The 26,290-nt window shown below is 38.1% G+C and overlaps 1 protein-coding gene across 5 annotated transcripts in view; it reads right to left on the bottom strand.

Annotated features, from left to right (window-relative positions):
* LOC105194840 overlaps nt 1–26,290 on the bottom strand; it is a 112,723-nt gene that overhangs the window by 51,120 nt on the left and 35,313 nt on the right. For 2 of the 5 annotated variants that reach the window (XM_039456509.1, XM_039456513.1), the window contains 35 exons: nt 25,844–26,081; nt 25,606–25,728; nt 25,348–25,482; nt 24,760–24,993; nt 24,118–24,633; nt 23,837–24,022; nt 23,468–23,719; nt 22,944–23,381; nt 22,234–22,527; nt 21,840–22,088; nt 19,832–21,589; nt 19,447–19,635; nt 17,408–17,789; nt 15,874–16,289; nt 15,577–15,727; nt 15,234–15,486; nt 14,395–14,659; nt 14,060–14,256; nt 13,677–13,943; nt 13,349–13,604; nt 12,971–13,165; nt 12,652–12,834; nt 11,921–12,565; nt 11,555–11,756; nt 11,303–11,478; nt 10,942–11,210; nt 10,438–10,840; nt 10,102–10,341; nt 9,631–9,768; nt 7,963–8,748; nt 2,522–7,420; nt 1,467–1,610; nt 1,285–1,362; nt 689–871; nt 40–366 (listed from right to left, as the gene is read on the bottom strand). In XM_039456509.1, coding sequence (XP_039312443.1) covers nt 40–366; nt 689–871; nt 1,285–1,362; nt 1,467–1,610; nt 2,522–7,420; nt 7,963–8,748; nt 9,631–9,768; nt 10,102–10,341; nt 10,438–10,840; nt 10,942–11,210; nt 11,303–11,478; nt 11,555–11,756; nt 11,921–12,565; nt 12,652–12,834; nt 12,971–13,165; nt 13,349–13,604; nt 13,677–13,943; nt 14,060–14,256; nt 14,395–14,659; nt 15,234–15,486; nt 15,577–15,727; nt 15,874–16,289; nt 17,408–17,789; nt 19,447–19,635; nt 19,832–21,589; nt 21,840–22,088; nt 22,234–22,527; nt 22,944–23,381; nt 23,468–23,719; nt 23,837–24,022; nt 24,118–24,633; nt 24,760–24,993; nt 25,348–25,482; nt 25,606–25,728; nt 25,844–26,081 — 15,667 coding nt within the window. The remainder of the gene's footprint in view (nt 1–39; nt 367–688; nt 872–1,284; nt 1,363–1,466; nt 1,611–2,521; nt 7,421–7,962; nt 8,749–9,630; nt 9,769–10,101; nt 10,342–10,437; nt 10,841–10,941; nt 11,211–11,302; nt 11,479–11,554; nt 11,757–11,920; nt 12,566–12,651; nt 12,835–12,970; nt 13,166–13,348; nt 13,605–13,676; nt 13,944–14,059; nt 14,257–14,394; nt 14,660–15,233; nt 15,487–15,576; nt 15,728–15,873; nt 16,290–17,407; nt 17,790–19,446; nt 19,636–19,831; nt 21,590–21,839; nt 22,089–22,233; nt 22,528–22,943; nt 23,382–23,467; nt 23,720–23,836; nt 24,023–24,117; nt 24,634–24,759; nt 24,994–25,347; nt 25,483–25,605; nt 25,729–25,843; nt 26,082–26,290) is intronic. The other 3 variants (XM_039456516.1, XM_039456520.1, XM_039456526.1) reach the window with 3 other exon arrangements.

Here is a 26,290-nt window from a genome sequence, read left to right as displayed (position 1 = left end):
GATGGTTGAAATTATACTTTATGAAAAATGTATACATACTGCATTGCTCAAATGGACTTCCAGTTAGACCTTTCGGACAGAAACAGACGGGATTTCCATTGTCATTCTCACATAAAGCATTCAAACCGCATGGATTTGGAACGCAAGGATCGACAGTCGACACTATCTCTTGACAACCAACATGAGGATTTCCTTGATATCCTGGAAGACATATACACTGCGCTTGATGATTACTAGAGACGCACTTCGCATTATCTCCGCAATCAAATTCGATGCAAGGATTGATGCATTGCCTGTTGAGTCGATCACAGTATTTATGTGGAGGACAATCTTCGTTATATTGGCAAATATTCTTTGCTTCTTCCTCTGAAATCAAATGATATAAATCGTATAGGATATTTATATTTTTGATGTAACTTTTAATTGTGTTTTTTATATAATATATAGTATGTTATGTTTCTGAATATATTTATGTATAAATTTCTTATTTATCTGTAATGGAACTCATAAAATTTTAGAATAAACTATAAAAATTTTATATTTAACTTTATTTATAATTTTTATAATAATGATTTGCATTAGATTTCCGCGTCAACAAATGCGTGAAAAAAATATGGATTTATTTATGTAATTTCTCATGCTTTATTATATATTAATTTGTAATATAAATTTGATATCTTGTACTTACGTAAATCGCAATAGGAGAATCCATTTCCATGATAACCTTCTTCGCAACTACAATCTGCTCCATGATTTGTATTAATACAAACAGCGTGTTCCGCACAAGGATTTCGAACTCGGCACGGTTCCTGGCAAGTGTGCCCAATGCACGCCTCTGTCAGGGAACAATCCCCGTTGCTAGTGCAACCCGCTAGAGAAAGAGTAGGAAAGCCCATGTAACCCCAGGAAGTGGTGCATAAGTATAAGAATTGAGTTAAAGGGTATTCTCTTTGCTTAGCAATGTGTGATTTTCTTGATCTTTATGTGCAAAAAAGTATGCGAATCATCAGTCGAGAGAAAAACATTCTCTTAGACAAGAGAGACGTTCAGAAAGAATATGACGAATATCTCAAAGAGACCATTATTCGTGATCATGCACGATAGTTATATGAGATTGAATATTTTGTGCTTTTTGTCTTAGAAAGAGAGTCTTATGTATAATTTGCGAAATATGTACGTGAGATATGTACAGTACATACATATTTACAAATCTCTCGACGGCTACAATATAAACTGAAAATAAAGTCAGATGAAACCAAATACAATGTTGACGGTAGTACGAACCTTTGATGCAAGTGTTCGTCGATGAGTCACATAGTGTACCAGGTGGACAGTAAGGACATTCTGCCTCGTTGCTTTCTACTGAAAGAATCATATAAAATAAATCATATAAAATAAATAAAAATATAATAATAAATATTTATTACAAATATACAAAATAATATTTAATTTAATTGCAAACATACCTTTAACACAGACTGGTCTATGATGCTGAACATGACAAGCTTCGACGAAGTCGCACGGATTACCCAAAGCGCAAGGATTTACGCACTGATGATTTACGCAAGCCAATTCAATGGGACAGTCGCTGTGCGTTGTGCATTTCACATCTGACAAAACAAATATGCATTAGATGCAGGAATTAATGTTACAAACAACAAAAACATTGTGAAATGTTAATGTACATGTCCCAACAGAAAATCTATTGATTTCAGTTTTAATTGCCGTCTTGGTATATTCTACCAAAAACAGCGGCTATAAAACAATGCACATTTACTTAAATCTATCACATATAGGTGTTGTCAGTGCAATACATAAACATGAATATACAAGGACAATGTACTTTTTCCTTTAAACAGTGATATTTGTGTTACATGTGTCAAGTATAGCAGCTGAAAAAAGACATTGACGCGTCTATTTCAAGCAAAATTATCTTTGAAAAAAAAATGTTCTAATTTATTTATAATTCTGATCTTATGGCAAAATTTCTTTGTAAACAAAATGCAATAATATGTGATATACATATAATTATTATATATCACGGTTCAAACAAAAGATAATTTCCTTTGAGCGTAGACAACTGAAATTGCAGTTCATTATACATATGTTAGATATACAAAAAAGCTGTAAGAAAGAAAATCGTGCACAAGCGTTAATATACATCATGCGTAGAGCGCTAATGCAGCAGTCCTTTGTCTGCATTTGGGAAAGCAGTGTCTGACTGCCTATTGACAATTTTCGATTCAGTCATCACATAGGACAAATAGGTGTTCGATTTATGGGCCGCCCTTATGGTATCGATCGCATTCTTATTCATGAATTTACACCGATGAGTCATTTCGTAAAATGACTGATTCACAAACAGTGTTTACAAATTCCAGAATTGGTTGCTTCCAATTTTCATCTGGATACGATAATATAGCCTCACACACTGGAGGAAGCTTGTACAGAACATCGGTACAACAATAAACATAAAATGACACCACACAATTACGAAACTCCCGACAAAAGAAATCTTTACCTGGGAGTACGCTACAATTAGACGTACTCTGCTCGGTACTTGAGTCTAAGCACACAGGCCGATGATTTACAACGTCGCATGAAACGTTCTCTGGACACGGATTGTCAGTTTTACATGGATTTCGACAAAGACCATCGATACAAATTTCGCATTCGGTACAATCTGTATGTAAGGTACAAAATATATCTGTTTTCTGAATAATTTCAGACGTCGTAAAATATTCTGTAGTCAGATACTGATCTGTAGATTTTTCAGATGTAACAAATTGCTCTGTGGTAAAATATTCTTCTGTGGAATATTCAGTTATATTATATTGTGTCGACTGCGTAGATGTAATAAACTGTTCAGATGTGCTGTACTGTTCTGTAGTAGAGAGCTTTGTTGTAGACTGATCAAATGTGGTAGGCTGTTCTGATGTCTTAAATCCTATTGTAGTGGAATACCCTTTTGTGGTAGAGATCTGTCCTGTAGACGCTTCAGTAGAAGTGTATTGTTTCGAAGTAGTGTATTGTTCTGTTGGTTCTTGTGATATTTTAAATTGTTCAGTGGTAGAATATATTTCTGTAGAATATTCAGGTGTGCTATATTGCTTTGTAGTGGAGATTTGTTCCATAGGTTGCGTAAACGTAGTGTATCGATCTGTTTGTTCTGATTTCTTAAATTGCTCTGTAGTGGAATACGCTTCTGTAGAATATGCTGATATATTATAATGTTCTGTAGTAGAAATCTGTTCTGTAACTTCTTCAGTTGAAGTATATTGATTCGAAGTAGTATATTGTTCTGTAGATTGCTGTGATGTTTTGAACTGTTCTGTTGTAGGGTATTCTTCTGTAGAATACTCAAATGTGCTATATTGCTTTGTAGTAGAAATTTGTTCTGTAGGTTGTGCAAACGTAGTATATTGTTCTGTTTGCTTTGATATCTTAAACTGTTCTGTAGTGGAATACGCTTCTGTAGAATATTCTGATATATTATAATGTTCTGTAGTAGAAATTTGTTCTGTAGGTTGTGCAAACGTACTATATGGTTCTGTTTGCTCTGACACCTTAAACTGTTCTGTAGTGGAAAACGCATCTGTAGAATATTCAGGTGTACTATAATATTTGATAGTAGAAATTTGTTCTGTAGATTGCTCAGTTGAAGAATACTGGTTCGAAATAGTGTATTGGTCTGTAGGTTGCTGTGATGTTGTGAATTGCTCTGTTGTAGGATATTCTTCTGTGGAATACTCAGATGTGCTATATTGCTTCGTAGTGGAAATTTGTTCTGTAGGTTGTGCAAACGTAGTATATTGTTCTGTTTGCCCTGACATCTTAAACTGTTCTGTAGTAGAATATGCTTCTGTAGAATATTCAGATGTACTATATTTTGTAGTAGAGATCTGTTCTGAAGATTGTTCAGTTGAAGAATACTGATTCGAAGTAGTGTATTGTTCTGTAGGTTGCTGTGATGTTTCAAACTGCTCTGTTGTAGGATATTCTTCTGTAGAATATTCAGATGTGCTATATTGTTTCGTAGTGGAAATTTGTTCTGTAGGTTGTGTAAACGTAGTATATTGTTCTGTTTGCCCTGACATCTTAAACTGTTCTGTAGTAGAATATGCTTCTGTAGAATATTCAGATGTACTATATTTTGTAGTAGAGATCTGTTCTGAAGATTGTTCAGTTGAAGAATACTGATTCGAAGTAGTGTATTGTTCTGTAGGTTGCTGTGATGTTTCAAACTGCTCTGTTGTAGGATATTCTTCTGTAGAATATTCAGATGTGCTATATTGCCTCGTAGTGGAAATTTGTTCTGTAGGTTGTGTAAACGTAGTATATTGTTCCGTTTGCCCTGACATCTTAAACTGTTCTGTAGTAGAATATGCTTCTGTAGAATATTCAGATGTACTATATTTTGTAGTAGAGATCTGTTCTGTAGATTGTTCAGTTGAAGAATACTGATTCGAAGTAGTGTATTGTTCTGTAGGTTGCTGTGATGTTTCAAACTGCTCTGTTGTAGGATATTTTTCTGTAGAATATTCAGATGTACCATATTTTGTAGTAGAGATCTGTTCTGTAGATTGGTCAGTTGAAGAATACTGATTCGAAGTAGTGTATTGTTCTGTAGGTTGCTGTGATGTTTCAAACTGCTCTGTTGTAGGATATTCTTCTGTAGAATATTCAGATGTGCCATATTGCTTCGTAGTGGAAATTTGTTCTGTAGGTTGTGTAAACGTAGTATATTGTTCCGTTTGCCCTGACATCTTAAACTGTTCTGTAGTAGAATATGCTTCTGTAGAATATTCAGATGTACTATATTTTATAGTAGAGATCTGTTCTGTAGATTGTTCAGTTGAAGAATACTGATTCGAAGTAGTGTATTGTTCTGTAGGTTGCTGTGATGTTTCAAACTGCTCTGTTGTAGCATATTTTTCTGTAGAATATTCAGATGTACCATATTTTGTAGTAGAGATCTGTTCTGTAGATTGGTCAGTTGAAGAATACTGATTCGAAGTAGTGTATTGTTCTGTAGGTTGCTGTGATGTTTCAAACTGCTCTGTTGTAGGATATTCTTCTGTAGAATATTCAGATGTGCCATATTGCTTCGTAGTGGAAATTTGTTCTGTAGGTTGTGTAAACGTAGTATATTGTTCCGTTTGCCCTGACATCTTAAACTGTTCTGTAGTAGAATATGCTTCTGTAGAATATTCAGATGTACTATATTTTGTAGTAGAGATCTGTTCTGTAGATTGTTCAGTTGAAGAATACTGATTCGAAGTAGTGTATTGTTCTGTAGGTTGCTGTGATGTTTCAAACTGCTCTGTTGTAGCATATTTTTCTGTAGAATATTCAGATGTACCATATTTTGTAGTAGAGATCTGTTCTGTAGATTGGTCAGTTGAAGAATACTGATTCGAAGTAGTGTATTGTTCTGTAGGTTGTTGTGATGTTGTAAACTGCTTTGTTGTAAGATATTCTTCTGTAGAATACTCAGACGTGCTATATTGCTTCGTAGTAAAGATTTGTTCTGTAGGTTGTGATGTTCTAAATTGTTCTGTTGTAGAATATTCTGTAGAATACTCAGGCGTACTATATTGCTTTGTAGTGAAAATCTGTTCTGTAGTAGAATATTCTTCGGTGGAATGTTCTGATGTACGATACTCTGTAGTAGAAATCTGTTCTGTAGACTCCTCAGTTGAAGCGTATTGTTTCGAAGTAGTATATTGTTCTATGGGTTGTTTTAATGTTGTAATCTGTTCTGTCATAGGATATCGTTCTGTAGAATATTCAGATGTGTTGTAGTGCCCTGTAGTAGAGATTTGCTCAGTAGATTGTACAAACGTAGTATATTGTTCTGACGTCTTAAATTGTTCTGTAGTAGAATATTCCTCTGTGGTATATCCTGATGTGTTATAATGTTCTGTAGTAAACTGTGTTTCTTTAGTTGTAGATTCTTCAGTTGTATAATGTTTTAATGTAGTGTACTGTTCTGTCGAGTATTCCTTCGTGGTAAAGTGAGATGTGACGTAATCAGTAGTAGAAGATTGTTCGGTGGTAGAAATATCAGTACCTTTGTAAGTATTATTGACCTCAATAATATTTGTCGTAAATGTGGGAGACTCAGATGTAATAAAAGAAAATAGAGTAGTATCGTTTACATATGGTTCAGTTGTAAACAAACTAGTTTTTGCAGTACTCCATTCTTGTGTAATTTCTTTACCAGTGTTATGTTCAATATTTATTGTAGATGTTTCGGTCTCCTCTAAGATATTCGGAGATGACATCGTATGGTTTACTTGCGTAAAAGGTGTCATTGTACTAGTGGTACTTTCCATGTGGGTTTCAGTAATTTCTTTTAACGATTTTACAGTTAACTCTGTGGTAATAGGATACTGCGTAGGCGTAGTAAAAAGTTGTGTAGTTGTTGCTACTGTGAAAATTTCTTCATCACTTACATTAGGAACTTCGGTGGTAGGAACTGTAGTTATATTCTCAGGAACTTCAATAGTACTACTTGCTTCCGTTGGTTTAGAAAGTGTAGTCGTTTCAGTACTCATGCCAGAAATAGTAAAATCAGTTATTTCGGTATGACTAAATGTAACTGGAGAAGTGGCAGTGACATTTTGAAGGGTAGTTGTTTCAGTTATTTCGGTTGTTGTAGCATTTTCTCCATAACCAAATTCAAATTCACTCTCTGTTGTCTCAGATACAGTAAAAGAAGATACATTTCCTGTAACAGTCTCTTCTGTATTGTAAGAAATTGAAGTAGTATACGTAGCTTGTTCGACTTCAGAAGTAACAGTACGTGTTGTTGTTGTATATTCCTTTGAAGTAGTTTCAACGTCAAAATCAGTACTTTCAAACGTTGAAGTAGTAAAAAGATTGGATGTTATATTTTCTAAAGCATCAACGTTCGTTGAAATCAAAGTATCATTTAAAATATTAATTTCGGTTGTACTTAATATCGAAGATACAGTTGTACTTTCTGGAGATTCAGTAGTAATTTCTGTTGATACAATCATTATATCTGATTCAGTCGTTTTAGTAGTAATATTTTCCATATTTTCAGTAACGTCAGCTAAAGCAATCGTACTTTCCTCCGTGTATATAACGGTTAACATCTCCGTAGTAGAAATGGGTGATGTGACTTGCGGAATGCTAGTATCCGCTGTCGTTTGTAACGTAGTTTCGAATGTATGATCTAAATATATAGAAGGCAAGGACGTTGTACCACCAGGTAAACGTTTGTCATTAGGATCGCAACTACAAATAGGCCTGTGCGCTTCAACCCGACACTGAACTGCCAGTTGACACCCGTTGATACAGGGATCAACGCAGGAGCTTTCGACGCAGGCTTCTGCGTCGCTGCAATCATCATCGGACTCGCAAACTGGCTTGGGCATGGGATGAAGAACTGCTGCGGATACAATATAACGTAAACATAATATCTGATAAAGTGGCAAAACTGCTAGTCGGGGAGCGACTCTGATTAGGCTAGGCTACAGATATATAAGTTTACAGTTTATTTCAATTACTACAAATTAAGAGTTAGCATGCTCGCATATAATAGGTAAGCTGATTGTAAGAAACATTATTAAGTCTTTACAGAGACAGATGTAACGGAAGAATCCTTCAGTAGTGAGGAGATCGGCAGAGTAGAGCGGGAGTCTAAGGTATAGGAAACTTGTATCTGTAATTTGGAACCTGAAATATGCGTCCAGACAACAGAACAAAGAAATCTATGCATTCCATTGTAATTTATAGCGATTTTTTAAATTAAATTAAAATCAAGGTTGGTCCAAATAAGTAACCAAGTTTTTATATATTCTGCTGTCTGTACGGTCGGAAACCTGAAAAGTAGCAATTGTATGTCTCGTGTAAGGCCAGGCAATGTAAAGACGTGATAACGGCTATGAGAAATGACAAGACTCAGATAGTGTTCTGAGAAATTGTGTTTACCTTTCATGCATCCGTATTTAGTATCTGGCACAAAGCCGGGGGGACAGAACTTGCAGATAGGCTTGTGCTCCTCCACGTAACAGGGGGCATCAGCCGGACAGGTAGAGTTTCTGCATGGGTCCACGCAGCGATAGTTGCGGCACGCCAAGTCTGGAGAGCAGCCACTGTCTCGCAGGCAAATGGAGAGGGAGGGATTGCAGTTTTTGGTGCAAATGCACACGGGACGGTGGTCCAGGACATCGCAGGTCTTATCAGCCGGACACGGTCTTTTGTTTCGCACGTTACAGGGATTTTGACATTTCCCATTGACGCACGCGGCATTCGAGGGACAATCAAAGTCTCTCGAGCAGGTAAGCGTGTCAGGAGCGCAAGTCAATTCCCCGATTTCGTTGACTACGAAGCCGTATTTGCAAACGCACATAGGTTTGTGATTCCGCACCTGACACCTCTTGTTGACTTCGCAGGTATACCGAGAACTCAAACACGGATCGCGGCACTCGCCTGTCTGCGAGTGGCAAGAGAGACTCTCCGGACAGTCGTAATCGGAGGAGCAACCGATGCTCGGCGTAGGTTTGGGATTGAGCGTGTCGCATTTGGAATCTGGATGGCAGGCCGTATGGGGCATGCCAATATAGCACTGTGGGCACGAGCAACGCGGCTTGTGCAGAACCACTCGGCACAGGGCATTGATTCCACAGGCACCGCGTAGCGCGCACGGATCCAGACATTGTAGATTTATGCAGGCTTTTTCATTGGGACACTCTAAGTCGCTGGTGCATTCGCGCTCTATTGTCACGATAGTGGTGTTCAAGTCGGTGTAGAGTCGGTGGGTCGTGGGTGGTGGGACAGGAAAAAAAAAGAAAAAAGCATTTATAAGAACTGTGAAAAGAAACTTTCTCACAAATAACATAAACCACATGCTTTGTATTTATGATGAAAGTAGGGTAGGCTCTGTGAAGAGGTATAGAGTAACGACTTTACACTCTTTTTTAAAACATCAGACATCTTCTCAGAGAAATTACAACGGCAAGCAGCGATATTTACAACACAAGCCCCCACAGATTTCAGAATAGGAGGAAATAATAACCCGTGAATATCAGCAAATAACAAGCATGGGTATATGAGAATGTCCCTTTTGCAGTTCCCAATCTGTACTAATCCTAAAATAGAGATATATATGGTGTCGACTGTAAATGTGTACCTCCTTGTATTCAAGTGGCACTATAAGGCAAATGAGTGTCTTTTTGTTTATTCAATTATATCCTCAAGACAGATTGGATACTGAAATAAACATTCTACATATGAAGTTATGTGTGAGATATGTGTGAAACGTGTTCTTTCATCTCAAAATTATGTACAGTATGTCCTATATTGTATAATATGTACAGGTAAAATGTTGTACTCTTTGCTCTTATAGGTAAAATATGTATAAAATATGTATAAATCCAATGTCGTGGCGATATACTGCTCCAATCACATCTGTCTCTCGATGTTAACGTTTTCACTCGATTAATACGTCTATATATTACTCAAATCCTACTAGACGATACATGGTTATTCTACGGACCATGTTCCTGTGATTGTCAGTATTGCTCGCTAGTCACAAATGCTGTACATAAAATTAATCAACCGGCTCGGTTAAAAAGTTAGTAAGCTGTATTTTCCTACCTGTTGTGCACTCAATATCTGGTGAACCGCTTGTACCTGGTGGACATCGACAAACAAAGATAGCTCCGTCCCTAATACACTCTGCGTTCTTTCCGCATCCATTCGTCCGACAGTCTCCTAAATCTTTATCTGAGCTACCTGTATCAGCAAATTATTAATGACAATACCAACCAAAGAAATAAATAACGAATATTTATTCTTGCGGCGAGATTTGTCATAACGTACCGTTTGTCACGATAAATGTCGTATCACAATAATAAAATATGTATTTTTAACATATATTATATATTTTTATAAATTAAGTAGTTATACTTTATTATATACTTTTCTTATTTAAACTTATTTGTTTTAATAATAATATATGTATATAAAAAAATTTCTTCAATTTGCTTTATAGCCGGTATTATTATTTCTTTTATTAATATATGTTAACCTTGTTAAACCCAGTGACAAAAAAAAAGAAATACGTACATGCGTGCATTGGATCGCCCGATGGGTTATTTGGTGGGCAATAACACTGCGGCTGATTCTTATAAATTCGACAGGCTGCATTGATGCCGCAACGAGTGTCCTTGCAAAGATCACCATCGCAGAGACACACTTGATGTGGATCGCCGTGGCACCCTGGATCACATGTGCATTCGAAACCGTTCAGAGACTCTCGACATTTAGCGTTAATGCCGCAAGGTCTTCGTAGACATTCGTCCCCGCCTGGATGTGATTAGAAGAAATAAAAGAAACGCACGTATTAAAAAGTTATTTTTTCGTTTACAAATAGAATTTCTGTATAAATATAATTGGACTTACCTTTCTTGCAGTTGATCTTCGGATTGCCAAAGTGTCCTGGCGGGCAAGAGCATTGTGCCTTCCTATTGATCACACGACATTGCGCATTGAAACCACAGACGTTGTGCTGTAAGCATGGATTTGTACAAACTCCATATTCGCTGCAATGTTTGTTTAGTTCGCAATCATCATCGTGATGGCACTCCAATTGATAACACTCCTGACTCGGTTCGCCTTGGTAGCCTTCTGGACATAAGCACACCGCACGATGGCTCGAGACACGGCAAAGTGCATTTATTCCGCAAGGCGATCCATGAGCAGAACATGGATTTTCACACTGGCCATTTGTGCACGACAATGACGACGGGCAGTCGGAGTGGGTGCGACAACCGACCAGGCATAAACCTCCATCGCATACGTAACCCTGCATTTAATCAAGCGTGCAATTTTAAGATTAAACATTTCAATATCAGTATTAATTAAAAAAAAAAAGAGATAATTTCATAAATTTTTCTTATAATTCACCTTTGGACACGCGTTGTTAATATCGCACTTGATGCGACATTTGCCGCTATGACATACTTCGCCGCAAGAACAATCGTTTTCACGGTGGCAACTAGTGGTGCAAAAGCCAATTTCATCGCACTCGCACGAGCCGTCGCAAGGAATCATGGTCTTGGCGCAATTGATTAAAGCATTGCCGTAATAATTCGCTGGACAACTACATTGAGCTACGTGATTAACTACCCGACAGCCGGCACACTCACCGCACGCCTTACCACCTTCGCATGGACCTAAAAATCACAATACAATTGTATTACTCAATTGAGTATGCTCGATTTGAAACCTAACATTTGTAGTATTTTGCACATGAAACTAGACTTACTTCTGCATTGATTGTTGATACAAGACTCATCGCCCGGACACGTGTTATCACTGCGACATCCAATATCACACATGCGATTGTGACATATTTGATTCGCGATGCAGTGGTCATCGCTGTTACATATCGCTTTACAAATGCCGCCGTCACACCGTTCATCGCTCAAGCAATTCGCGTCACTGAAAAAATACAATTATTTACCATTGAAACAGAGTGATAATTTTGTGCAATTTGTGCGTGGTCATATATTCTTACCTTTTACATGTGGAATAGCATGATTTGCCGTAACACGTTTGTCCTGGTAAACATTCAAAGTCAGATGAACAAGGAAGGAATGTCTGTTTGCAACCAATACGAGCATCTCCCACCAAAGGCGATGGACACGTGCATATCTTTTGGTGATTGACGGTTGTACATTTGGAGTTTACACCACAGGCATCAGCCAACGAGCACGGATCTGTAGACAAAGAATAATTGGATATAATAATAAAAATTAATAATAGAAAAATGTATGCAGCAAAAATAAAATATAGTCAAATAAAAAACAAGTTCGATATAATATTTCTTCAACAAAATTATTAAGAAAACAGAAATATAAAAAATAATGATAAAGCTACCCACCTATACACTGGTTGTTTATACACGAAGAACTGTCTTGACATTCGATGTCCGCCCGGCAACCAGAAATACATACCAGCCCTTCACAAATCTCACCGCTTCTGCAATCTTCGTCTCGTCTACAAAGCGATTTGCAAATGCCGGAGCTATCGCATCTTTCGTTGCTCAAGCAATTCGCGTTGGATGAGCAGACAGGTGTGCAAATACCAGCAATACAAGCCGTGCCTACGGCACAGTCTCGATTAGCCTGGCAGATCGGACCTGGCGTTCTCAGACACGCAACCTTGGCGGTCGGGTTTGGTATAAAACTAGGAGGACAAGAGCATGTGGCACGTTGATTAAAGACGGTGCACTTGGCGTTTGGTCCACAGGGTGTAGCTTCGCATGGATTCAAGCACTTGTTTCCTAAACAAGCCTCATTCGCGTTGCAATCTTCGTCCGCGCGACAACCAAACGAGCACATGTTGTTCAAACAAATGTGACCCAAGAAACAATCGTTATCCAGTCGACAAGTCAGCAAGCAATTGCCACGGATGCACTTCTCATTTAACGCGCATTCATCGTCAACGATGCAGATTGGTAAGCAAACGTTCTCGCGACAGGTATTGCCTGCGTTGCAGTCCCCGCTTGCGAGGCAAGATATTGGCACTGCAAATAATAAATATTTTATAGAATTTGCAAAGAGATATTGATCAGAAGACACTTAAATGTTGTGAAATCGTTTGTATACTTACATCTTACGCATTCTACTTCGGAATTGCCAGTGAAGCCTGGTGGACAGCTGCACTGTTTAATGTGACTTCTGACTTTGCATTCGGCATTTATGCCGCAAGTTCCTCTCACGTCGCATGGATCTAAGCATTGCCCGTTCAAGCAAACGTCGGACAAGTTACATTCCTCGTCCGATTGACAAGATGCTGAAATGGTATTAGCTTTATTAATTATAGTAACAAAATGATTGCATTACAGATAGATTCAAGTCATACAGAGACATTTAATTATATAAAATGGTTCTAGTTAAATTACTTTAAAATTCAATAATTGTCTACTCACGTCGACAAATGCCTTCGTAACAATAAGTGTTCACCAAACAATCAATTTGTGACGAGCAGACTACTGGTCTCGGACGACATCCTACGCTCAGATTATTAGGATCTCCTTCGTAATCGGGATGACACTGACAACTCGCGGCATGATTGCTCGCGACACAATCTGCGTTTGGACCGCACCGGATACGTGCACAAGTATCTATAAAATAAGAAGATTAAATATATAATACATAAAAATATAATAAAAATAATAAATAAAAATACATGTGCTTTAAGTTCTACATGGCCAAGCATTAAATGTATTATGCAAGGAAAATAACAAAAATATAAAAAGCCAATAAACGAATATTATAAAATAAATTAGCAAATTTAAAACACGTACCAAAACATTTCGGAACATTATTGATATTGACACATTTGGCAGTTAATGGACAGTCCGCATCCTGAAGGCATTCTACCGGCGGTTGACAGCCACTGTTATAAGGATCTCCAACTGTACCGGGTTGGCAGTGACATTTGAAATGCCCTCGCGTATTTTCACATAATGCGCCTGGTGCGCAAGGTGTATTGGCGCAATAATCTATCAGCTTGCAAGCACGTGTGGGTTCTCCCGTGTATCCAGGTTGGCAGGTGCAAACCTATGTCACAACATATACATTATCATCAAGATAGCCAAAAAAAATCTCTGTACAAAACAACAAAATAATTACCTGAACATGTTTCTCTGTTGTGCAAATAGCATTCACGCCACAAGGATTGTGCGCGAGACAAGCAATTCTGCATCTATGATGATCGCAGATTTTCTCTTGTGTACAGTCATCGTTGACCTCACATTCGATAGGTTGACAGCCAATCTTGTCGTCTCTAGCGTTTCCAAAGAAGCCGTGCTTACAGGAACACGTCGCGGCATGATTATCAGCCTTACATTCGGCGTTACGGCCGCAGAGTATTATGTCGCAAGCTCTACGACACTCCGCCTTGATTGGCAAAAAAAGATTTAAAAAAAAAAAGAAATGTTACGTACTTGCTGTTCTGGTAGAAAATTATTGTCATTCACAATTAAAATTTTGTATCTAACAAAACGTAAGATTACCTGTCCAATATTATTCTTAATACATTTTTCGTCGTATGAGCAGTCGTTATCTGATATACAGCGTAATTCTTGAACACATATGTTATTATGGCAGTATTGATATTCCGGGCAGCTAGAGTTACTTCTGCAGGTAGGCTGACAAAGACCATTGATACAGAGTTGGTCGCCGATGCAGTCTCTTGTACTTCCACAGAGTGCTGCAAGTTATAACAAGATTATGTACAAAATTTATATATTTACAGCCTCGCAACACTAACTTTTTCACTTGTTGAATAAGAAATTGTATAATATTAATATTCTATTATTGTTTATTGATAGAATCAATAATAATTTACCTGTGCATATTCCTCCATTGCACACTGAACCAGTCGCACATTGCGAGTCACTCTTGCAATATTGAAGTGGAGTGCACCCAAGATTTGGATCACCCGTGCCGCCAGGTTGACAGGTGCATACTGCACTATGATTAAGCGAAGAACAATCAGCACCATGCCCGCAAACATTCGAAAGGGAACAAGGATCGACACACTTGTGATCGAAGCATGCATCTGATGGACCGCAGTCGCTGTGATAATTGCATTCCAGATGAATACATTCCGTCTGGAACAAATAAAAAATAAATATTCTGATGGAAAAATTTTAATAGAAGTTTAATAAAATTTTAAAAACAATGTGTTAAATTTTACGTTTTTTTTTTGCAAAATTTTGACCAGTAATTTCATCAAAATTTCAATAAAATTTTATAAAAAGTCAAGTTTACAATAAAACCGTAATAATAGATTATTGAAATTTGAAAATAAGATTTTAATTTGTCAATAGGGAATATTTGCGCTTTTTGTTACAATTTCATAAAAAATTCATTATAATTTCAACAAAATTTTCTTAAACTTTTTGATTAAATATTACTAATAATTTTTAGTTTAAATTTTATTTTTATTGTATTTTCGTTGAATCTTCATTATCTATTTTCCAAACATGGAAAATAATCTTTTCAGCAAAATGTAATTAAAATTGTTTTGCATATTCATTAAAATTTTTCTATTCAGGATAGGAATCAAATAATAAAAGGATCTTTAAACAAAGCACAAAAGATTAGAATAATTATAAAATATATAAATAATTATATAATAATAATGTAAACTTTCCGAATTTAAAGCTCAAATTTAATACTCACTGCTGGATTTCCTGTAGTTTGTCCGGGACATTTACAGATCGGAACATGATCACGTGCAATACATTCTGCGTTTCTACCGCAAATGCTTGGTGCGTCGCATGGATTGGTGCATCTGTTATCGATGCAAGCAGCTGAATTCGGACAATCTGAATCCGTGAAACAATCACCGGGTTGCTTACAACCAGTTTTAAATGGATCCCCTACTAAACCATGAGGGCAAATACAAGCGAACGATCCTTCCGCATTCTGGCATCTATACGTTTATTTTTTCAATATTTTAGTTAAAAACAGATCTATAGACTGTAAACTGATATAATCAATTGTAATCACAAACTACACTCACATAGCTGAGAGATGGCAAGGATTTTGCAAACATTCGTTAACATCGGTGCAGATATCGCCGACAAGAACGAAACCAGGATAACATTTACATATGCTGATATGATTGATGGCTACACAATTACCATATCCACAGTTTACTTGATTGCAAGGACCTGACAAAACAAATAGTCAAAAATTTAGAAGGTGGTATTATTTTATCAAAAATTGCAATTATGTTTTTTTTTTTTTTTTTTACTAACAAGACTGATGTATGAAACATTACGCGATATCTGTATACTACGCTTATCTAATAACTTACTGCTACATTTGTTGGTCTCCTGGTTGCAATATTTATCCGTTGGGCAATCGGTGTTAGAAAGGCACTCTACTTTAAAACATCCTGAGGAATCACCGATGTAACCAGGCTGACATTGGCAACCAGCCGCATGATCCAGAACGCTACAAATAGTATTTAAACCGCAGTCGACAAGAGAGCATGGATCCGAACAGTTATGTTGGACGCAGGCCTGAGTATCAGGACAGTCACTGTGCACGGTGCATTGATGCGGCAGCACGCAGCCTGATCCTAGAGGATCACCCGCGGTGCCATGAGGACACGTGCAACGATAAGATCCGTGAAGATTAATGCATTCGGCACTCGGATGACATGGTTGATCTTCGCACTCATTAATGTCTAAGCAATGTTCCGGACCAGCAATAAATCCATGGCTGCATCTGAGAGAATAGATAAAACGTTACAAATCTCTAGACATAAATTATAAATAGTTACGCTTGTGAGGGAACATTCTTGATTTTGGTATAATTTTTATACTCTGTTTTAGGAATCGTTTTGGAAAAAGTATGAAAGCTATAAATTTTTTAAAACTTAGTATATACATTCTTTACAAACTTTTTCAAATATTAAAAAAGATATTTTTGCTAATTATTTGCAAATCTGTATGAATGTATAAAAAAATACTGGCTCATTATTGTCATAATTTGAGACTCACAAATTTGACATGAAAAATTAAGACATTTTTAATCTATATACATATTTAGTTCTCTTTTCAATTTATAAAAAATTGATTTTCACAAAAATAGCAAAGTTTTGAAAAAACAAAAAAAAAACACTTTTTTCATTTTTCATTTTTTTTAGTCTTTTGAATCTTACCAGAAAATTCAAAAAGTTGGAATTTTTATTTAATTGTAAATAAGAAATGCGTAAATATATTCTAAAAATTTTGAATCAATCGAATTAAAACTATAGATGAGTTATTGTGACAACAGTTTTGAAAATGTTATTTAAAAACAATATTTTTAAAATGTTTGTATCATGATGCAAAAAGACATATATAGACATATTTATAGACATGTAAATATAAACATTATACATAAATTATATACATATAAATATTGTATAAAAATACTTATTAAATATATGTAAAACATTATAAATATTTACTAGAAATATTTATTTCTTTATTTACCATAAAAATTGTATAAAATATTTGGGATACTTCTTTTTAAACACAAATATTGAGTAAAACAAAATAATACTTTTTTTTATTTGAATTACCGCCGAAAAATTAGCAAATAAAAAAGCCAAGTTCTGATTGGCTGTTTAGCAAATATGCACAAGAGCGCCCCCTCCCTCCTTGCATCACAGTTTGTATGTACGTTAATAAAAATTTTTGCAAGCGTCTCTTTCAACCTGCTCTTCTCTTAAAAATTAAACTATTAAAACATAACAATTAATTTTTAAAATTCAAAAGCGAAAGCATCTCCTTAAAAAGTAAAGATGCGCAATATGCGAGCGATTTAATAAAGTAGAATCTGGATTGAAAAGGTAATACCTGCACTTGTTGTTAACGCACACTTCGTCGCGTTTGCAGCCGACGTCCGAGGTGCAACCCGCCTCGCACACGCCGTCAATACATAACTCGCCGGGCAGACAATTACTATCGCTGTAACATATCTTCACGCAAATGCCATTCTTACAGCGCTCGCCCTGCGCGCAATTGTTCTGTTCCGAACACTGGCACTGGCACAATCCCGAGACGCAGAGATGCTGGCTGGGACAGTCTTGCGGAGTTTGGCACGTGTTTGGCACTCGAACGCAACCTTGCTCTGGAGTAGGATTGCCGTGGAAGCCGAGAGGACATGTACACGCGACCGCATGATTCGCGCAACTGCAGATCGCATTTGGTCCACAAACATCCTTTCTACTGCAAGGATCTAGAAACACAGGCGAGTTTTTTTTTCCTTCGCTTTTTAAGAACTACGATACCACCTCAGATCCATTAACCTTTAAGTGTAGATGAGATGTTCACAACACCCCAGGCATAAATTTTCTTCAATATTTGATATTTTTAGGTTAACAAGAGAACTCCTTGACTTGTTATCTTCTTATTATTGATCACTTGGCCTACTTGGATAATGGGCATGTTCAGCAGACTCAACAGTTGAGTGAGTGCTCACTGTTATTTTCTAGATCTAAAGTGGCGGGAACGCGGGAAGCACACACAGATGCATAACTATATGCATAAGGAAATTGATTGGTCCATTAGCACATGCGTAAGGAAATGGACCAATCAATTTTCTTATGCAAATGGTTATGCACCTATGCAAGAGTGTGTGCTTCCCGCTTAAAAGTCTGATTGGATGGTCTAGAAGAATACCTCAACATGTGGTCTGATGAACGCGGCCAATGGCTCGTTTAATAATAAACAAATAAAGTAATAGTAATAATGGTTGTGTTCAATAAAAAAAGCAGCTTTGGAACTGTTATAAGATTCTTTTTTTGCTTAGTTTCTGTCATCTAAATATATAAACTAATATTATAGAATCTTACAACAGTTCTAAAACTGCTTTTTCTGCTAAACACTACCTGCAATGACAGTGTCAAACGTGCCAGGATGCCGTCAAAACCTCACCTGCCCACTTACGTTTGGATTTTAATCTTGTGAGTGCATTCTACCTATCTATTTATGTAACTTTTTGACATTTAACTTATTTAAAGGTTAATAAAAAATTACGCGTTTTTGATATTTATACAAAGTAAATTAATATCTGTATGATTTGCACATATACAACAAAATACACTTGACAGCAAAATTAATTCTGACTCCAAAAAATAGGCGTAATTCAAGAGAGTGTAACTTTGTTAAAAATGATCGTAAAAAAATGTTAAGAAAAGCATTTTAAAGCTTAAAATCTCTAGTTTTGAGATGGATAAGTCATTAAACGATTTACAGATTGTTTACAAAGTTACACGGATTTAAATGGGGATGCGTCAAATCTCAAAATTTTGTACAAACTTTGCAAAGCTCCACGACGTGAAATAAAAATTGCACGCAAATGCGGTTTATAGTATTCGAAAGCGTGAACTTTTACCTTTAATTTGCGTACTTGTTGAACATTGTACAATTTTTTTCACTGAGTTATGCAACACTGAAGCAAAAATGGCCTTTTTTGCTTCAATGTTGAATAATTCAGTGAATAAAAATCATACAACGCTCAACAAGTATGCACATTAAAGGTAAATATTCACGCTTTTGAATGCTGTAAACCGCATTTTTCTGAAATTTTTATTTCACGTTGTGGAGCTTTGTAAAGTTTGTAAAAAATTTTGAGATTTGACGCATTCCCATTTAAATCCGTGTAACTTCGTAAACAATCTGTAAATTGTTTAATGACTTATTAGTCTCAAAACTAGAGATTTCAAGTTTTAAAATGCTTTTTTTAACATTTTTTTACGATTATTTTTTACAAAGTTACGCTCTCTTGTACGCCTATTTTTCGGAATCAGAATAGGCGATCCTTTAATTTTGCTGTTGAGGGTATATATGTATATGAATAAAAATTCAAAGTTACAATATGACTAGTAAAATACCTTGACATTTGTTGTTGATACATGATTCGGTAGTCGGGCAGTTTTTATTACTGCGGCAGCCGAGAATACATCCTCCACTAACGCATGCCTGATCCACCAGGCATTGAGAATGTGCCACACATGATACCATACACTTGTTGTTAATACATTTCTCTCCATCTGAGCAATCAGCAACTGAACGACACACAGCTGAAATAGCAAAAGTTCTCCGTTTAAAATTTGAACTTTTTAACTTGAGGAAAAATTCAATTGGATATTATAATACATTTTGATCTCAATTTTTATTATAGCTGAAAAATTTTTCGCGACTCACCAAAAATTGGCGATTCATACTTTGAAAAACATTAATTATTTATGTATTTGATAAAAACATCGAATATATTACCTCTGCATTGTCCATCGAGACAGACGCTGTCGATGCAATCGGCGTCCACCGTGCACCAATTGGTACCCCGCACGCAGCCGTGTTCCGGACCCCTCGAGGAGGGTACGAATCTGTGGATGCATTTACAGCTCGGTTGACCATTCACGATCTCACAAAGTGCGTTGGAACCGCAGGCATTCTCGCATGGATTAATGCAGCGATGTTCGTGGCAGACGGAATGCACCGGGCAGTCTTTGGGACCGGAGCAATATCCTTCTGGCTGGCAGCCGTTCACGTAAGGATCGCCCACGTGATTCGGCGGGCACCGGCACACCGGATCATTCGTTGGACCGGCGACGCAGAGCGCTGTAGGATGACAAGAATCTGGATGACACGTTTCCACGGCAACACACTCGACGTCGGGTACCGGGTTTGGACGAAGCCCAGGCGGACATTGGCAGATCGCCTTGTGATCATCAGCGATGCAGACAGCGTTCACGCCGCACGCATTCTCGTCGCAAACACTGTAGCAGGTGTGCGTGAGCCGATTGCAGAGTTGCGTCGGTGGACAGTCGATGTTGTAGACGCAAGGCACCGCACGGCATCCGGACGTTGAGTCGTTCGGATCGCCGGCATACTGTCCGGGCGGACACTCACAGTTCGCCACATGATTGTTGACGACGCAGAGCGCGTTGGGACCGCAGGTGACGAAGTCACAGACCAGTTGGCAAGCGAGCGGACCATCCGGAGTGCTGCGACACGTTTGATCCTCCGCGCACTCGCTATCTGTGGAGCAACGGTTCTCGCGTGGACTATGACAGCCTCGGCGGTCATTCGGATTGCCGGTGTAGCCCGGTAGACATTCGCACTGGCCATGATGGTGCTCCGCCACGCAGCGGGAATTCACGGTGCAAGTGAAACCGTCGCAAAGCGACATGCACTTCAGTACACCAAGTGCGTCTGGTCTACAACCCTCGCTTGAGTGGCAATCGTCGTCGCTTATGCAGTCAGGCACCGATGGCTTCTCGCAAGACGACAGCACCGGATTCCATTCGTAGCCGTCCTGGCACTTGCAAGTGGCATGACCAGGTACAATGTCGGGTTCACACTTTTGATAGGCACCGCACACCACTTTACTACAAGGATTTATGCAGTTACGTACGCCGCCATCCAGGGTAATGCAGAAGGAGCCTTGTGGACAATCCGAGTCGTGTACACATCCAGATATCACGGACTTGGACGGCTGGCAACCTTCGACCAGATTGCTCGGATTGCCCTGGTAACCATCGATGCACAAACAGGAGGACACATGGTGCTGTGTGATGCACAATGCGTTAGGCCCGCATTGCAGTTTGCTGCACGCGTCTACGCATTTGCGGACACCTTTGCCGATCTGGAAGCAGATCTCCTGCGGCTCGCACTCAAGGTCGTTTGAGCAATGACCATGTAAATGGCAACCTTTGTGCAGATCGTTGGGATTGCCGCTATAACCAGGCGGACATATGCACACTCCATTTTGACAGACGGATCTGGGACCGCATTTTACATCGCTGCACTGATTTATGCATTTGTGATTGACACAGGTGTAATCGAAGGGGCATGGTACAGTGCTACTACAAACGCAAGTCGACGGATCAGAGCATAGCCCAACTTGTACTTGCTGACATCCGACAAACGGATTACCGAAGAAGCCGTCCTTGCAGCGACAGTCATAGCTGCCAAGAGTATTGATGCACACCGCATTGCTGCCGCATGCGTTTGCGTTGCACTCATTGATATCTAATAAAGAAATGACAATATATAATAAATATACATTTATGTATATTTTTATATTTGTTTATACTTAATACCACAATGAATGCTAATATGTTAGACAGAAAATCAGCTAATTATATTTTTTTTAATATTTTATGGTAATACTATATTTTTAAAATACAGTTATAGGAAACTGTATTTTATTTTAAAAAAAGGATTTAATGCGAATTAAATGATAGTATGAAAGAGTCAGCTAAAATTAATCGAAACTAACCGAAGCATTGAATGTATGGATTGCCAGCGAAGCCAGATGGACAGAGACACTCGATTGCATGGGGACCTGCGTTACAGTGCGCGTCTTTTCCGCACACTGCAGTAGAACAATCGGACTTTTCTTGAACGCCGCAGCCGTGGTAAGGATTCCCACTAGTACCCGGATTGCAGACACATTTTGATTCTTGAAGACCATACTCGCAGTGCGCATTTTTCCCGCAGAATGGATCGCAGTGTGGTGGTTGGACAGCTGAAAAAATTACATCATTAACATGGGAAAATGTACTATTAAATTACTAAAGATTATTTTTCTTTACGTAAAGGAACATTCAAAAAAAATAACCAATCACTGTTGTTCTTCTTTTATATAAGTGCACTATGTTTGTGATACTTACGCGGCATACACAGCAGATCAGGATTTCCGACAAAATAGGGGTTGCACACGCATTTATTCGTTAAAGGATCGCACATGGCTCCAATGCCGCAAATCACTCCTTCACAGCGCCGTTTACAACGTCCGCTGATGCACACACTCGGTTCGGCACATGGAATTTCAGGAGAACAGACATCGGGAACGCACTGTCCACCAGGGAAAGGATTGCCTATGAAACCTTCGATACACTTACAAGTTGGCCCGTCGTAGCTAACGATACATTGAGCCCCGGTGCCGCAAACAAAACCGTCGCATTCTGAAATTGAAACAAAAGTTTATTTCACGTATATACCGCATTTAAAATTACACCCACAACTTATACGATTCAAGTATTGAGAAAGTATCATGTGAAAATTAAAATTATATTATAAATATTTAGCAAATTTTTTCAAACTTTGATAAATAATTTAGTGTAATATAGTTTGTCAATTTTTTAAATATATTTACTCTCAAATTTTTCGGAGTAAAATTTTACTCTGAAGAGTAAAACCTTACTCTTTAAAAGAGTACAAATTCAACCACTCTTTTTCAAGATTGGCTGAATTTTTACTCTTTTAGAGTGAGATTCCACTCAAAAGAATTTTGAGAGTAGAATATAATTATTATGTAGGTATTATTTAATATAAAATGATCTAAACTTATAATTAGAAGATTGATAAAATTCGCACTCACGTGACACGCATTCATTATTTTTGCCTTCCGTGAAGCCTATCACACATCTGCACCACGGCGCGTGTTTATCAGGCTCACAATATGCATTGGGACCGCAAGGAACGTGATTGACGTCGCAGGGATTGACACAACTTCCTTGAACACATGCGAAATAGTTCTCGCAATCGTCATTAGACGCACACTCGCTCTTGCTTGTTGGAACCCCAGTACAGCCGGCACCGTAAGGATCGCCAATCATGCCTCTCGGACACTCGCACGTGTGATCTCCTTTCGTATTGATGCAATATGCACCGTGTCCGCAAGGATTATTCAGGCATTCGTTCACGTCGATACATCCGTGCTGTGGATCACCCTCGAAGCCGGCTTCGCACATACACCGCGGTGGATCGCTCGGCGTGCACTTCGCGTTAATACCGCACGGGAAACGATCGCAAGGATCTGTGACAATAGAATTTAATTACAATGTATGAATATGTATGATACAAGCTCCGACAGTAAGGCTAGTGAAATTAAAGTACACTTACTCTTGCAAAGATTTCCACTTAAAGGATCCGTGTAGAACGGCGGTGGACACACGCACTCTCCGGGCTGCACGCACTTCTCGTTGGCTTTGCATTCATTGTCGTTGGTACATCTCTTCTGCGCCGGAGAGCAAAGCCCATTGTACGGATCGCCACCGTATCCATGTGGACACACGCACTTATGAGAACCTGGTAGATTGATACACTCGGCACCGTAACCGCAAACTTGGTGACCCACGATGCATTCATTTATATCTGCATACGAAATAATAATTTCTAATTAATCGTATCAGATACAATTATGCCTGTTTTTAATTGTTAATTAAATTTACAACGCAAAAAATTTCTCTTAACATAATCACTTTGTCATACCTTCGCAGGAGCCATCAGACTTGGTTGTATAGCCCTTGGGACAAGCACAATAACTGACACCACCGGCAATTGTTATACATTCGGCACCACTTGGACATTTTTCACCTTTCGAACAGCCGGCCAGCATGCATTTACCATTGACGATCTTGTACGGTGGCTGACATTGACACTCTATGCTGTTGCATTCTGTAATTTTTATAATTTTTAATGATAATTGACTCATGTTTTTGGCGATAGTTACAATTACTAAAATGTCAAAGACTTGAAATCAAAAGTCCTACCTTCACAAAGTGAGAAGGGATTTCCATTGAAGCCTGGTGGACACTGGCACTCGTAGCTACCGGGAAGATTCTTGCAAATTGCATTGACACCACAGGCAGGTTTCTCCCTGAGCTCCATGCATTCGTTGATATCTCTGCATTTACCGGTTTCGTGATCGCGTGTGTAGCCACGTTGACAGATGCACACACTGCTACCCACGAATTCATCTTTGATGCACTGTTCTCCAGCTGGACAGGGTGAACTGGGACCACACACGTGAGGTGTTTTAGATTCCTGGCAACCGCCGCTGTAAGGATCACCAGTCATGCCACTCGGACACTGGCACGAGAAGGAACCGGGTTCGTTGTTGCAGATTGCGCCTGGAGGACACGGATTTATCGCACACTCGTCGATATCTCGGCAACCGTCCTTTACTCCGGGTTTTCCAGTGTAACCATTACTGCAGAGGCACGTCGCTACGTCGTTCAAGAGCATGCAGTGAGCATTAGGTCCGCAAGACAAGTCTTCACACGGATCTGTTCAGATAGACACATGATTAACGCGATACTGATATTTTGTTCACAAAGATAAATTTTTAATATTTAATATAAAATTCTCTAGTTTCATTTAATTGTTATAGCAATATGTATCATATTACATACGTCTACAATCGTTTCCAACGTTAGGCTCGGGACACAAGCATCTCTTTTGTGGGTCACAAATAGCGTTTCCTGGACAATCGTCATCAACTTCGCATCTGACTATACCAACGCATTTAATGTAAGGATCGGGATCCGGTATGGTTTCTTCCGGACAAGTGCAAGCGTAAGAACCTTCAGTATTGGTACACGTTGCTCCATGCCCACAAACGTCGGATTTGGAACATTCGTCAATATCTGGATTTATTTTAAAAATATATGTAAGTACAAAAATAGTAAAATAACTGAACTGCGTTAGTAGTGCAACGTGAGCTCAATATTACGCCAATGTATTTATAATAGCAATACATTGGACTAATATTGCACCAATAAATATCTCAATATTACGTTAGTAGGAAATTGATTATTTTGACAAATACACATATTTGTGAATATATTTATTATTTATATATTAATTCCTAAATTTTTCAAAATTTCAATAAATTTCAATAATTAATTAGTAGATAAAAAATATAATATTAAATTAATAATTAAATAATTATAATTATAATTATAATTATTAATTAATAATTTATCTCGCGGAGATTTTACCTAAGCATTGCTTGAAAGCATTTCCTGAGTATCCAAGTTTACATTGACAACTAAAACCACCAGGTATATTTGTGCAAATGGCATTTTTGCCGCATCTTCCAGAAGGTCCATTTATCGCATCGCATTCGTTTATGTCTAAGAAAATAAAATCTCGTTAAAAAATCTATTAGTGAAAGTTTTCGTGTACGTTGAAGAACACTTATCCAATTCATTTACAAAAATATCTCAATTTATTTAAAAAAATTTTAGTTTACTCACCGACACATCCAGCCGCTATATCGTTTGGATTAAAGGTCCAGCCATCTTCGCAAATGCAATAAGCTTCGTGACCGTCGGCCTTACAGAAGGCATGTTCGCCGCAAGTTACCTCATCGCACGGTGCTGCGAAAAATGGAAAAATTATGACAAACTATAACTTTTGAATTCATAAAAATTCTGTTTTCTTTTTATCTTTCTTTAATCTTTCTACAATTAATTATTCTTTTATTAAGAATACCTTTACACGGTATATGGGGCGGAGTGCCAACAAATCCAGACTCGCACTCGCAATGGTAGCTTCCCCTAGTGTTCGTGCAGATCGACGCAGATCCACATGGATTAGTAAGACACTCGTCCAAATCTACGCATTCGGCACCGACGGCTTTAAAGCCATCTTTGCAGAAACACTGTCCCTCGATGCACTCGGCATTGTTAACGCAATCGAAATTCGATTTGCAGAGAGTCGTCACGTCGGTCTAAAAACGATACGATGGAATGATATTTTATCACTCTAGATCCACATAATTCTTGTCGCGTCCGAGAACATTATACTTGGAAACGAAAACCGGTCTTCTAGTCCCCGCATATACATATATATTATCTTCTAGACGCGCGAATAAAAAGCGTGTGTTCATAATAAATGGAGCTGTGAGTCAGTTTTGTGGCTTTACAAACGACGAAAATA

This window comes from Solenopsis invicta, chromosome 1, assembly GCF_016802725.1.
Source record: "Solenopsis invicta isolate M01_SB chromosome 1, UNIL_Sinv_3.0, whole genome shotgun sequence".
Lineage (NCBI taxonomy): Eukaryota > Metazoa > Arthropoda > Insecta > Hymenoptera > Formicidae > Solenopsis > Solenopsis invicta.
Note: the sequence above shows the minus strand (reverse complement) of the source record. Positions and strands in the feature narration are given on the sequence as shown.